The sequence below is a fragment of the Aphelocoma coerulescens genome, chromosome 8, assembly GCF_041296385.1.
Source record: "Aphelocoma coerulescens isolate FSJ_1873_10779 chromosome 8, UR_Acoe_1.0, whole genome shotgun sequence".
NCBI lineage: Eukaryota > Metazoa > Chordata > Aves > Passeriformes > Corvidae > Aphelocoma > Aphelocoma coerulescens.
Genome location: NC_091022.1, coordinates 26,840,845 through 26,856,314, shown reverse-complemented (window position 1 = coordinate 26,856,314; position 15,470 = coordinate 26,840,845). Strand labels below are relative to the sequence as shown.

The following is a 15,470-nucleotide window of genomic DNA, read 5'->3' as shown; positions in this document are numbered from 1 at the left end:
AGGTTGTCTTCACCTGCAATTTCCGTCATCAAGTAATTAGCCATATTCACAGTTGCTGACCCTTAATTCTAACCTACTGAATGATGCATGCCTGGATGAAGACCAGTTGACCATATTACTCCAGCTCCCCAATCCCATTTGATCCTTCAGCAAATATATTGCAGGTGTGGGGTCTGTGAGAGCAGGAGGAGGTGAGTTAATTTCTCACTGCCTCTTCAGGAGTGACCACAGATTCTGCATATGTTGCTTGCAAAACTGTTGGATGTGTTCTTTAGGCACTAAATCCTTGACAGGTTTCACAGAACAGTGTGAAAGCGTTTTCTATTGTATTCTGCAATTTTTTATTTAATTTACTTTAATAGCAGTACAGTGCCAGTCAATAAAAACAGGTCAGAAGTCTAATTAATGTTTTAAAAATAAAGGTTCTCAAACACCAGGCGAGTTCATCATTTTCTGTATGGTTTGTTTGGAGGAGGAAGAGGAAAGAAGGTGAGGAGGGAACCCTTCTGTTCCATGATTACATCCCACCCGCTCATTTTCTCCTTTTCTCCTTTGCTTTTGATTTTAGTGGCGGTCTTAACAGAATGTCAAGATCAATTTGCAGCATGGTTTAACTCAAGGTTTGCATTCTGCCAGCAGCAATTGTCCTAACGAACAATGCCGTGTGTTCTTGTAACTTCAGAAGCTTTTAGAAGGCTCATGGCAAGGGCAGCATCTAATGACTTTATTAGTGTAGGGTTTCAAAATGGGCTCGGTAATTGTTCGCATCTCTTTGTCATTTAGTCATAATTACTGCACAGTATTGTTCAGGGTTGCACTTGTGAATAGTTTCCTAATAGCACTGAAACGAAGGAAAAAAAGGAAAAGGATAAAAGGTGATTGTCTCTTTAGATGGAGAACAAAACAGCCTGTATATAGATGATGGTTAAACTGTTTATTATACACCCACCAGAAAAGGTAAGATATCCCTGCTTAAATATTTATGTGCTTCGAGGTAATTTCATGTTAGTAATCTAAAAATGTCCAGATTTGGAAAGCTAAAAATCAGCAGAGAATGCATTTTGAGCTGGTCGTGATTAGAAAGATAGGGATGTCTATAATATCCAACTATAAATAGAAAGCAGCCTCTCTGATGTTATCAAGGTTTTCAGTGCATCAGTTTATATGCCTTTAGCAATGTTTTAAGGTCATTTGAGAAAAATAGTTATTAAACCCAAGGAATTAATTAAACTGATAGATTTGTAAGCATATGTTTTAAGTCCCCACTAGAAAACCAAGTCTCAAAGAATGTTCTATCCCACTGTACTCAAACTACAACCTAGTTGATTAAGCTTGCTGAACAGAAAAGGTGAAAAAATATAACTTTTTTGCGTGCTGTGCAAAAGAAGTGAAGGCAGAAGAACAGGTGGTCAGGACAGATTCATTGGACTGTTTTGGGGACGGATCTGATTGTATTCTCTTACTTCTTGGTTCTTCTGCTGTATTTGTGCAATCTTTCCTCCAGTTTGGAGACTCTCATTGACCTTACAGAATTGTATTTTACTTGTCAGGATGATTCTTGTGAAGATTAATCCGAATTCTCTGACTTCCAATGTGCTTGTAGCTTCTCCCACTTTACCAACATCTGTAAAGTAACTGAACACACTCTCTGTTCTTATCTAGGCTATTATTAAGTCTGTATATTAAGTCTACCTGTGTCAAGCCTTGGATATTCCTTAGGAAATCATACAGGATGTGATAGGTGATGATGCAAATGCATCTTGTGTGTTCCATTCTTTGTGCAGTGTTCTAGCAAGGGCTCAAGGTATATTTTATTTATGCTTTCACCAGTGATTTTGTCTGATGTCCAAGGATGGAGTAAAGGATTTCTAGACTGCTGTATTTTAGTCTGAACAAGGTTATGAAGTATTTATCTGATCTATTTGGACCTTTCAGGCTGGGGATCAGATCTTCCATGTTTTAGGAAGAGATAGATGACCTACTCATGTGGGCTTTACTCTAGCATGAAGAAAAAGTGCATAAAATCATTCTTTTTAGCATCTGAATCTGATGTTTAGCATGTGGATCCTGAAGATGATACTCACATAATTTGATCTAGGCTGCTTTCTGCATCTTTAAAACATGCCTTGTTTCTGTGCTGCTTGTGTTTGAGCCAGCAGTTACGACCCTACCAATGTGGGTAAGGCAATAACTCTGTATTATGGAGACCAAACTCACTCTAATATGCCTATTCAGGACCTGAGCTTTTACTCTTTAAAAAATGTAAATACCTAATAGAAAAATGTTATTTTTACATTAACATTTTAATGAGTCTTATGTTGACTTTGCACATTATATAATTACTATTAAAAAGAATCCGAAATCTTGCATATTTAATATTCATAATTGTTTTCTTCATGCTCCGCAAAGAAGTTACTTTTTTTCCAAACCCATTTGTGAAATGTTAAAGTCTCTTTAAGGCTGGCTTTGGGAATTATCTGGTCATATCTGGAGAAGAGTTGTTCCTCATTCCTCCCCCAAGAAAGTCTGTGGCATTCACACCAGTGTTGGCATGAGCTGCTCTTGTCACTGGTACGTGAGCAAGCTGAGCAGATTGTGACAGCAGCAGAGGAAGGGAGCTGGTTGGTAAGAGTAAGAGCAGGACAGATGGCACCAGTGGCTGTAAGAAGTGACACCAAGAAGAAAAAAACCACCATGAGGGGAGATGTTGGCATCTGGCATCTGTTCTGCTGCTACTCAACCAGGAAAGTGTGTGTGCCCTTACAGCAGGCTGGCACAATGTCATCTGAAGCCAGGGAGCTGAAGCCTGATTCCAGCCTGGATTATAGAGGACCCCAAGGTGTCATAACCTCTTAGGTCGTCCTATGTAGTCAGCCAGAAGTCCTGCATATAAAAATTCATCTCCCAGAAAAAAGTTACAAAATCTTCTTAACACGCTTAAATATTTACTCCATTCAGAATTCTCTGCATGAAAAACCCATACCTATAAAAGCATATTTTGGGACTGAGTTATTGGTTGACAAAATACAAAATAGATTTTAAAAAAAAATTAACAAACCAACACCTTTGACTAGTACAACTAATACTGTAGGAGTCTCTTTACTTTTGTTCCTTCTAGCATTATTCTCTACAGCAGTTCTTTACCTCCAGTTAAATATTTTGTTTTTCTGTGAAACTTGAGTGCTTTTCTTCTGTGGTGTGTTGAAGGCTGTTAAACAGTTTTAATACACAAGTCTCAGGAATTCAGTTCAATTGTCCACTGTCTTTATTGCTTCCAGGAGTCAAACCTTGAACTCACATACATAATTTTGCTAAGGAGGATCACGAGTGACTTCTGTGAGGCCAACATTTCACTTACCTGTTCCCACCTTGACAGGAAAACATCAAAAGCTGTTATTTATCTGAAGAGTTGAAATGTCCAGACTTTACAGACACTATTTTATCCTTACCAGATGTTAGGTCTCTGTCGCTGTTTCTGACACAGCAGAGTTTGTTCAGCTTTTTTGATGTCTTCTTTGTGTGTGATTGTTCCGAGTTGCAAAATACAGAGAATCAAGGAGTAACACTTATGGCTTTGAAATGCTTGCCACCCCCACCCATTGCCTTCCATCCAACTACAGCCAAAGACAGATTCTCTCTGAGGAGAGTGTTTTAGTACTTCAGGTGCCTTGAATAAGCCCAATGCTCTACTTGTCAGGCTTATCCATTTTTGGCCATTTTATTGGAAACAATATATATTGATTTAAAAAATTACAATTTTGAATCTTTTCAGTATCTTTGAGAAGAAATTACTTGGAGCACTTGACATTTTAATGTAGGTTGTCTTTTCAAATAGATTTGGCTTCTAATGCATGTGACAACGGGACTTTGCTCTTCAGTTAGAGCATACATTTCATAGTAGTTGTTACCTAAAATATTATCATAAGGCATAAGAAAACACACGATTTAAGTTGCCTTTCATGAACATAATTAAGAATTAATAAGCCTGTACCAGTGGCTAGTCCTTAGAATTTCCACTGTTTTGCCTTTTGTGACCCGTGTTATTAAAAGTCCATTATTTTTACAGACTTTATTAAATTGGATCTTATTAAAGCATTCTATATTTGCATTTGGTCTTTCATAATTCATTATTATTATGACATTTACTTTTTACCATCAGATCTGAAAACATATCATAAGCTACCCTTTTCTCTTGAAAGAAATGCTAATTTCAAACAGTCCTTTAATGGAAGAGAAAAGCTTTATCAGTTTTTTCATTTATTCAAGATCGTGTTAAGAATACTAATGTTAGACTTCTGTATGCTAATATCTAAGAGCTTTTTTTGGTCAAAAGCTTAGAATTATTGTTTTTTAGACCACACTGCTAAGTATGTCACTGGCAGGGCAGTAGTACAAAAGAAAATAAAATTCTGAAGTACCACGTTTTAATTCTGTGACTGATAAAACCAATTTCTTGATCTTTCATTATTAAATTATGTTTTTGCATGAAATTTACTATTTTTATACTTCCATGTTTATTAGATTGTGGCTCTACTTAGTGTCTCTTTAGAAGTTTTGAACAATCGATTTAGCGTGATTATTTTGGGGGGTAGTTTTGAATTATAGTCTTCATGTAGTGTAACAGGAAATGGAATTCTCCATCAAATAAATCACTGTCTCAAGCAGTTGTTAATTGTTTTAATTTGGACAACCTGGAACCTATAATATTTATAAATATATTGTAATAATTTAGTAATAAAAAGCGATAAAGAGCTCAGTTAAACTGCTGAATTTAGCATAATTGTTTTTTAAAACTTAACTTCAAAAACTCCTCTACAATATTAACTAATTTTTTTCCCCCACAAGGTTTCTGACGATGTGCACTAGACATTTTGGGAGTGTTGTAGCCCAAACAATTCGAACTCAGAAGACAGACCAGTTTCCACTTTTCCTTATTATTATGGGAAAACGATCATCTAATGAAGTGTTGAATGTAATACAAGGTATAGTTCTTTATATTAAAAGTATTCCTTATGTGACTATTGAAACTGTTACAAGAGATCTTTGCTAACTGTTTCTCTTTTAAGATGTCCAGAACATGAATTTATTGCACAAAACACACTTTCAGTGGCCAGGCTATAATTATTTACTACTCATAAATGTACTAATCAGCATGGTGTTAGAGATTGGAGTTGCCATGACTGTAGTAGAATTATAGTTTTTCTCTTTTTTTTAAAGTGGAAGCTTAATTTCCTCAATAAGGAGCTACACTTAGTTTTCCAAATTTATATCCAGATACATTTCTGATTTCCAAAATATTTTGGCTGCACTTTTTGCATAGTGCCAGAATGTATTTGGTTCATTGTGTGTAATTCCTTGTTAATACCTGGGCTGCTGTTCCTAGCATTTGGCCATGAGTTGCTTTTTCAGACCTGCCTGCAGCATTGAGACCCCCACATCAGATCAGGATTTAAGTTCCTAATATAATCTCACATAGATGAAGCTTTCTGACTTACATGAGCAGTTCTTTCTGGTGTAACCATTCCTCTGATTTCACTGACAGCAAGATGACTTAGAAGTGGAGTGTTGCCCTTTGACTGCTGTTCTCAGTAACTTTTCAAATTAGAGCACATCAAAGAATGGCTGCCTCTCATTTCTTCTGCTTTCTCCACAAGTTTGCCTTCCTGACACTGTGTCCTCATTTTCTTATTGCTTATATCGAGCAATCTTTATTGTAATCTCCTTATTTTCCTGAGGAAACTCAGCCTCAGGAAATGCTGGCTTTTGCAGACAGGCATTAGTGTTTCTCTCTGCATCTGGGATGAATAATTTTCTTGAGGAATCTGCAGTGTTCCTTCCTGTAGACAAAATGGTTCATTTTTGCATGGATTTTATCTCCTCAGTGCAAGGTACAGCACAACACTAATTCATGATATGAATGCCTGTAACTTATAAAACTTACTTCATAGGAATAATCTTACAAATAGCTTGGTTTTCTGACTTTGCAGTACAGTTCAGAACCTTTGCCATCCCACTGAAGTCAGTGGTGCTACTGACTTAAATTACTTAACTGCTTTAGCAACAATTCAGTCATAATACAATGCATCTTTATATTACAAAAGAATCCAGATTGTTTAATTGCCTTTGTTATGTTTTAATGATTTTCAGGTTTTCTGCACTCCTTTGCATTAAACTAAAACGATCACCTATTGTAGCCTTACTTAAATTTATCCTTTAACAAAAATCAAACAATCTCTGCTTGTTATTCTCCCAGGAATGGGGACACTGGTATCTTTTAACAATACTGCCCCAAATGAATGGTAGTCTCTGAAGTCCTGCGTGTTGTAGCATGTGGGATAACATTTTCTGCTAAGGTAGCAAATGTTAGAAGTGGGAACAATGAGGGCCTTTCAGGGCTGGGTGAGAAGGCATGTTGACAGAAGAGATACAACCATATAGAAACCTAAGACCCCAGTGGCATTTATTGAAATGCAGGCTGTCTAAGTTTGCTTTTGATTTTAATTTTTTTCCTGGGGTTGGAAACTATGGGGACAGTCTTGTTTTCTTTAGTGGTACTTGTTCTGCTGGGGTTCAACAGCTGTTTAGGCTGGCAGATGTTAAGACTTTATAGTTTTTGACCATTTCTCATGGTTTAAAACCTTTAAACTACTATGACAAGTGGCTTTAATGGGTAGTCTAGTCTTCAGTTTAGAAAGAGAAACCAAAGAATGCATCTTAGTAGGAAATAAAAGTAATCTTTCAGTCTTTTTGAAGGCTGGAAGCATGCTGGAAGGAAAACATGGGGAGGTATCTGTTTTCCTATGTATGTGTTCTATTTCATGATATACATGTGGATGGTACAATTTTCCACTTCATTAGCTTTGCAAGATTTTTGAGAAGTAAATAGACTGAAGAAAATATAGTATTTGAAATTTTATTACTAGTTATACCCAAATATAATGTGCACACGCATCCATTCAATCATTGTATTCTGGGGTTTCCCATTCTTTTAAACCAATCCACTTGGCTGCTGCTGCCAATATCCTACCTTTTGTTGCCTTACTAAGCAATTGCTTCAGTCTCCCTGGGAATTCTAAAACTGTAAAATCAATTTCACATAAGAGAATCCCACATCTACTGCTTTCCTTTAACATCAGTGACTAAATGACAAAATAGAGTTAATTTATGCAAGCACAAAAGCAATTGGTCAGATTTGCACCACCTGAAATTTTAACCTATGATCAACATTTGTAAAAATAATTTCAAGTTTTCAGTAAAAAGGTGAACTGAAAGCATTCTACTGAGATATTTGCATTTTCTACTCTTGTCTTTTTTTTTTTTTTTTTAAGTCTGGCTATTTCTTATGGATTAATTCTAAAATGACTTCTTTTTTGTTTAATAACTTTAATGAAATGAAGTTCAGCTGTCTTCCTTTGTTGCTAGGTAACACAACAGTGGATGAGCTAATGATGAGGCTGATGGCTGCGATGGAGATCTTCAGTGCCCAGCAGCAGGAAGACATAAAGGATGAGGTGAGCATTGCAAGTTGCTGGCTTCCACTAATCACTGGGGATGTAAATTAACCAGATGTTTCTTTAGCCAGTGGAGTTGGGTATGCTGTGTTTTAGTGTCTCTTCCACTGTCAGAAATTAAAAAGGAAGTCTCCTTTGTGTATTTATTTGGGTCTCTCAAAACAACTCCTCCTTTTTGGTCTTGTCATTTTCAGTTTCTTTCCTTTTGCTGAACATTAGTCACCAGTGACTGTTTACATCACAGTGATATTATAGAGCTTAATATGCACACACAAGGAAACAACGATCAGATTTTTTCCCACTGACCAGCTCCAAGTCATAGGTAGAAAAAAACCAACCCAAAAATAGATTAATATATCTTAAATGTGTTTGTTTAAAAGGGGGCTGAAACCAACTTTAACCAGTACACCAGTACTGAACCACCATTCAGAATGATGCAGAATGCATAAATGGTGACAAGACTTCTCAAAACCAGTGTTTCAATTACACAGAAGCAGACACAGTGAGTTATACAGCTGGAAGATCTTTATCTGTTACTCTATAAATTGAGAGTGACATTTTGAAGTAATGAAGTACTTAGGAATTTGTAATAATAGATGTGTTGCCATTCAAGATTATTCTTATCCTGTTGTATAGACACTGATTGACAATAATTCACTAAACACATTCTTCACATTTAAATCTTGTATCTCATTAGTACAAGATTTACTGACTGTAATATGAAGGCACAGTATCTGCACAATATCTGTCATTCACTTTTTCTTCTTTATTTATGCTACCTGTAATTCATTGGTAAAGAAATTGACTTTAATTTTGTTAATACTGAACACGAATTTAAATATGAGGATTACAACAAAAATCCAAGGCATAATATAACTGAATTTTTTATTGCATTTTAACAGGAGTATGTTGAATATCGGAGTTTTTTTAATGTTTTAACAAGAAGGTAAAATTTACATCACAGATGAGCTCCAAGAGAGGTTCAGAATTAAAAACTGTAAAAGTGATAAAAAGGAAGAAAACGGAGGGAAACAAGGCAGAGAGATAAAAGCAAACAAGGGATAGGAGAAGAAACTAGAAGTGATAGGATTGGAACAGAGTGAGGAGCAGGACACCAGACCAAAGAACCAGAAGCTGGCTCCTGTCCTGGGCTGTTCTCTGTCCTTCACTGGATGGCCAAGAGCAGTGACAGTGACAGTCCAGTGCCCACATGGGACTGTTGTCTCCTGCCTTCTTTCCCCAAGTGCTCTTCCTATGTAGGGAGAATGGAAAATTAATTTTTTTACATTTCTCCAAAATCTACCTTTGCCCAAGTCTTCTGTAGTCTTCTCCTTTTGTTTTTCTGTCCCTGAAAGCACCGGTGACATTTCTTCCCCAACAGAAGCTTTTTCTAACACACTCTGACATTCAGAAAACTGATGGAAAATTTCATAAACTTTGGGGGCAGCTTTCCAGACACTATGGGCTCTATACACAAATAGGATATTTACTTACACCTTGGCTCCACTCGTTACAAGCACACTGAAAAGGTGATCTCAGACACTTTTGCCTTTGAAGCAGGAAGTTTAAAAACAAAAAATAACCTTGCTTTATGAAATTACTATTCCAGAGAGGGAGTATTTGACAAGCAGTCTGTACTCAATAGAGGGCTCCAGCCTGAAAACAAAATATTGCCTTTTTGTGGTTTGCTACATAATGTGTAGCTTTCTTGTAAGCCTTGTACTTGACAACTTCAAGTGTTCAAACATCAACACCTTTTTTTTTTAAGATCTTACTGCAGTTGATGCAATTTTTTCCCAACTATTACAATAGCAAACAGGATACAGAGTCCGGTTTCTGTTACTGTTTTCTTAATAGCAACAATAAGTCATCGTAAAACCACAAGAAGATAAGCAGAAAATTCTCTTGTGCTTTAAAAAGAGAAGTCATCAATGTAGCGTTGCTGTAAACAGAAATGTGTGTGAGGGAGAACCAGAACTGGAAACATTTATAAATGACAGCATGAAGTCAGTAATGAGTGAGTTTATGCAGCTGAACTTCTCATGCACATGAAAGCTTCCAGCGCAGCCACTGCATAATCCTGTTTGGCACAGCGTGTTTTGCAGTGCCCTCTGATGGTTATTGGGGTACAGGAGGACTGGTACCACTCCAGGTGCTCAGCTGATGGTGGCTGTAGCTACAGGCAGCTCCCTGTCACTGAGTATCTGCTGGGGGTGTGAGATGCTCAGAACAACATCACCAACGTACCTCACCTGAGTGACATGAGCCCCCTCATTAGCTGGTGGTAATAACAGTATGTTTAGCTAAATCCTGTGCTTTTGTATCCATGTATTGGTAAAATTTACCAGTTTAGCCTCATAACATTTTAATGGGACAAATCTGTTGCATATTTTTATAGCGTCAAATGATAAAATATCATCACTTAACTAGCAGTTGGAGCTAATTTTTAGATTTGTGTATTGCACTCCATTAAGCTATTTCTTACATAATCTCCAAAGAAATACCTTAAAAACATTGAGATGCACGTCTTCTCATAGTAACCCAACGTGTCTGTCCTGGTGTGTGACTTCTGCACCTGTTTTCTCTCCCAAGCTTTCTTAAAGGGAGATCAACCTGCTGTCCCATTCTTTTCCCAGCCTCTCCAGGGTTCTGGGTCAGTCATGAGCTGTTGCTGTGTTGACGAGATGACATTTTGGAAACCTCCTTGGTCTTTTGGACCATGCTGTTGATGTGCCATTGTACATACACAGTCTAGGTGTCCTGCTGTCTGCTTTTATAACTTTGCCCCTAAAGTTGCTGTTAGAACAAGCCACAAACAGCAAAACTGGATGAGCAGCGCACTGATGTGCTCACATGGCTCTTCTGATAAGAAGTGGCCAATGGACATTCAGTGGCTCAGTGACCATCACCAGCAAGGCCAGTTGGCCAGGACACAGTCCCACCCTTCCCAGTGCAGTCAGGACTGGGGGCTGAAATCCAACCTCACACTGTGTATGCAGAGTTATTCTGCAGCTACAGTAATGATTCCATGCACCTAATGGACATCTTTTCATAACCATATTTGCTTGCCTCTGCAGGAGTTGACACTTCAGCTACTGTTCAGGCATTGGAGCTGGGGGTTTTTGCAGAGAGGTAATAAATGTCATTAAGGAGTTTCTCCTGTAAGCAAGAGAGGATATGTCAGAGCAGGGATAAGCAGCCTCTGCCACTGTTGATGAAGGTGTGCACTGAGATTTTTTGGGCACTGACTTTGAAAAGAGCGTGTAGTATCAGTTCCTCTTGAGTATCAGTTCCTCTTAAGTGTCAATGCCTGGTGCTGGGCTTAGGAAAACAAATAATAGCTGTAAAATATCGTACGCCCTGGAATGTCCATTTTTAAACACCCTGTGAGCTTGCTTGCTTTAACTGGATAGTTAAATAATCATCTCAGTGTGGCGTGATGGGCCCGAATAGATCTGAGTTAGCTCCTTTGTGAGATTAATGTGAAGAGATCTGTGATTAAATCCTGGCATTACAGCACAACACACCTGTTCTGGGCTGATCCTCAACATTTTTTCTCCATTGCCTGAGGAGGAGGCTTCTCAAAGGATTACAGTAACACTTTTTGACAAGCTTATACAGGGCGGAGTTTCCATGTAATGACAGGGCTCATTTGATGATGCCTCAGTAATGCATTTTTTATTTTTGCTGTCAACATTTATTACTGTAGAAGCATTGACTGTTACACAGCTGGTCCAACTTGTCCACATTTAAGTAACAGTAGGTCTCTGGTCGTGTTTATTTTTGTCGTTACGCAACGCTGGCACTCCTGCTCTCAGATTAGTCTTCAAGGTGGAGTTGTAGTACCCACAGTTGCTTCACAGACCTTCTTAATTTTACAAATACCAATTAAAACCTTTAATTCACTTTAAACTACGTCTGCCAGCACGCTGGTCTTTAGTGTAAAAGAGAGATACTTAAGAATTTTTAAACTGGAAAAACTGCTGTGAACGAACTCTAAGATAAGCTGGAGAAAAATGTAGGCCTGCAGAGTCACCATCTTTGCTTTCTGTTCTTGGGTGACTTCTCCCCTTACTAGATACTTCTACAGCATGAGGAAAATAAGGTCCTTCCTCACCAATATCTGGATGGGGAGTTAAAAAACACTTGAAGGAAAACCAAAACTCCAAAATGGCAGCATGAATTCTTTTTCCTCTTTTCCCTGCCAAAGCACTTTGGGGCTTTAGTGGCGAAGTGGTATTTTCACAACTGTGCAGTGAGAAGCCTGGTATCACTATATCTTTACCTCCTTTCCTGCCTCACTGCTGTCAAATGTAAGGGAAGTGCTTCCATCAGCTCTGCAGGAGACCTCTGTAATTTCTTCTAGGGATTGAAGCTCACATTAAAATCAGTAGAAATCAGGCATCTGAATACCTTGGGTAATCTGTTTTCCATCTAATGCTGTCATGTGTATCATGGTGTATAGTATTTGCACAACAAGAGATTATGAGAATACACGAAATTCATTAAATTCCAAAAGCATTATGGTGATGACAGTCGTCTAGCAAAGATTGGGATTTAACTCCTCAAAAATCTAATTAGCACATTTACTAATTATTACTAGTTATAACTAATTAAACTACAGTAATCAAAATTTATTTGATTAAATTTTCCAGTTTTGTGTTTGTAATATGATCGCAGCCCAAACGATGGGCTTCCCATTGAGCACTTTGCTGCACACACCCCAGTAGGTGCAAGTACTGCCTTCAAGAGTTTCCAGCATGGTTAGAGCTTTGGCAAAGGGCAAGGCAATGACAGAGGAAAGAAAGATGGAAGATATTTTATCTTGAGTCCCTGTGGCTTTTAGCCTGTACATGTTGATGGCTCTAGTCACGGAATATTCAGCCCAGCTGGGCAGATGTATCAGGACTGGGCTGGCTTGTTGCCCAAGGAAAGGCACTGCAGGATTCCTTGAAGGTTTTGAGTTTGGCTTTTTCTTGTCACTTGAGTTAATTCCCAAAAATCAGTATCTGGAACTGAGCTTTCAGCCTTCAGTGTGGACAGGCAGGATCCTGTGGTGGTTCTGTGCTGTTCTTCCCCTCACCCTGCCCCATCCTGCCTCCTCCCGTGGTTCTGCCACCACTAAAATGTCCATTTGCTTTGTCCTCATCGTTCCCATACACCCAATACGCTCTGTGTACACTTTTTCCTTCCATATATTCCCCATCATGTATGTTTAAGTTATACAATGTGCAAGTCTGTCATCTTAGTGAGTCAAATTAATGCCTTTCTTGCACTGGTTTGTTTGGACAAAGGGGTGTTTCTCTTTAACGCTCCCATGAATAGCCTTAAGCATTTGCAGATTTTAATTTCAGGAGTGGTTCAGTGAAATGAACTGTCTTTCAGATAGGCATTCAGTATTTGTAAATACATTTTTTTTTCTTTCTTTCTTTCTTGTAATAGCCCTTTACTTGCTGGTGCTCTGAGAAATGTCTTCTGCTCATGGTTCTCTGTCTCATCTGGTTTTACTTCACAGTAAAACTGGTCCCAAAGGGCAATGGGGAATAATATAACACAGCTCCCTGAGATAAATCATGTGCAAAGCTGATTCCTGGGGTTAAATCATTAAATCCTACCTTCAGAAATGACAATAATAAATAGGGAAAAAAAAGATAATAATACAAATAAAAAAAGCCCAGAAGGGTCAATGCTGGCTTTTTCAGCAAAACATCCCATTCAAAAAGCCAAATATTTTTAGCTTGTAGAATCTGCTGTCCTAAATTCAATCAAGAATCCCTCTTTGTCCATCATCCTGCATCTGAAAATGCCTGTCACTAGGTGTTTGAGGATTAGCTTCAACAAATGGTTTAGGAAATAATTATTTGAGAGAGTTATTCTAAATTTTCTCTTAATCTTATCTGTCAGTTTTTCTTAGTCTTGATGCACTGGATGTTACTCAGGAGAAGCTTTTCTCTGGTTGGTTGTAGCTATCTCATAAATGTAAGTGTGCTATTTTTGTGATGACTGCATCTCTAAGAAACAGAATAGCAAAGAAAAGTCATAGCTAAAGAATATATTCTGTAAATAAAAGCAATTTTTTTCAAATTTTCAACCTTCCATTGAAAGAATGTCCTCCTGTTGTCTCATTGCCAAAACAGGAAAGCAGATATCTGTGAGTGCAAAGGAGAATTGTCCCCTTGCCTCAAGCCCAAAACCCCTGGGATGTGGATGATTTACATTCACACCAGCCTTCAGCCACTGCTGTGGAATTCACAAATGCTGTATAACCCCTGTTTCTGATGAAGGCTTTTTAAATGACCTGGGATAAGCCATGTCTGTTTATACTTTGATTTCTTGAAAAAAGAAGGTGGCAATTCTGCCTTCATTGCAAAAGCACAGTGGAGATGCATTTAGTGATGTTCAGTCAATAATGTGATTTATGTAGGGTCTAACAGGAAAGTTTTCAGCTCCCTCAAATTTTATTGATGGATGACACTTCTGAATTTTTTTATATTAATTATTAGTGGCATGACTATTCTTCACATGCTCTTTGTTAGTGCAGTGAAGGATTCTCTGCAGAATATTTTCTTCTGCTTTTCCTGTCACTGCTGTGAGTTTTATTTTGTTGCTTTCTGGTGAACTTGAGGCCTCCTCATTCTTCTCTACAGGGAGAGATGACTAAAATAAGAAACTGCATTACAAAAGGGAGAACTGCTTCATCTAATGTTTAAAATTTGCCCAAGGTGTAACTCCAAACCAAACAATACCACAATTTAGCCGTAAACTCTGTGGAGGAGGTGGTTCCTGTCAGGTGTGAGCAGTATTAACAAATAGAAATATTAACACAGAAGTAGGTAGAAAGAGGCATTTCATGGGATTACATCTGCTGCTAACCCAAAGAACTCTGACTTCCAGGTTGGTTTTTAAGGTCTGTTTCAGTAAGAGCACTATTATTTCAGTGAGGTGTAGGGCTCGGTGGCGCAGTCATTTACTTTTAGATGTGGCTCACATATTTCTGTGAGGACCAGGAAGTCATGCATGGTAATTCTTCACATTCCTGACATCTTTTTCATAATCCTCTTCTAGGATGATGATAACTGCAATGAATAAGGAAGAAAGAATTTTAACTTCCGTTAATAGCTGGAATTCATGTTTCAATTCTAGTTGTAGAACCTACAGCATCAGTATTTTTTTTTTTAATTTTATTTTTTGGTAAACTACAATAACTCTATCTTAATTGCTAGCAATCTTTGATGGAGAAGAGCCTGTAATTGCAGTAGTTGTATCTAATCTTTCAGAGTTCTTTTGGGCAGTACTGGACTTGTGTGACTTTTGAAATTTAGTATGTGAATTTAGGTGTGATACACAAAGTTGAAGAACATGGAAGTTGAATAGGTTCTCTCTGAAATAATTCTGAATATTTTTTAAAGGCTTGTCCTCTAGCAGATTACCTGAACTCATCTTCCTTTAGTGAGCTGATTTGGAAAGGTTATTTTGATTCTCACTATTCTAAGATGAATTTTCTGGATGTTTATGAAAAGTCTCAGTATACATAGCACAATTTTTTTTTCTTTACTGTTACATTCCATCTATGAGAAGAATCGGGAAAACCTCTGTATTCAAGAAGCTTTCCTCATGTTTGGATAACATAAGAATGGGAACTGTTTAATTATTTCAACGCCTCCTCTTCTCAGAAATGGAATATTCATGTAGGATAGTTTTTTGCTATCAGGTTCAAGTTAACTTCTCAAAGTATTCCATGAGCTGAGCACATAAAACTTATCAATGTCCAGAGCAGGCAGGAAGGGGAAGGGTTATTGGGTGGTTATTGTCCTTTTTTGCATTTTACAAGAATTACTTCTACTTGTGTTTTGGTTCTTCTGAACAAAGTGATGGTTTCTAAATCTTCTTGGAATGAAATTCAGGACACACTGATTGTAGAATAACTTTGGGTCCTGTTTCTGTAAGGAGGAAGGATTT

At 37.7% G+C, this 15,470-nt stretch overlaps 1 protein-coding gene across 3 annotated transcripts in view; it reads left to right on the top strand.

The window, feature by feature from the left end:
* Nucleotides 1-15,470, top strand: part of FAF1 (Fas associated factor 1) — a 155,049-nt gene that overhangs the window by 119,453 nt on the left and 20,126 nt on the right. For all 3 annotated transcript variants that reach the window (XM_069023381.1, XM_069023382.1, XM_069023380.1), the window contains 2 exons: nucleotides 4,846-4,982; nucleotides 7,423-7,511. In XM_069023381.1, the coding sequence (XP_068879482.1) occupies nucleotides 4,846-4,982; nucleotides 7,423-7,511 (226 nt within the window). The remainder of the gene's footprint in view (nucleotides 1-4,845; nucleotides 4,983-7,422; nucleotides 7,512-15,470) is intronic.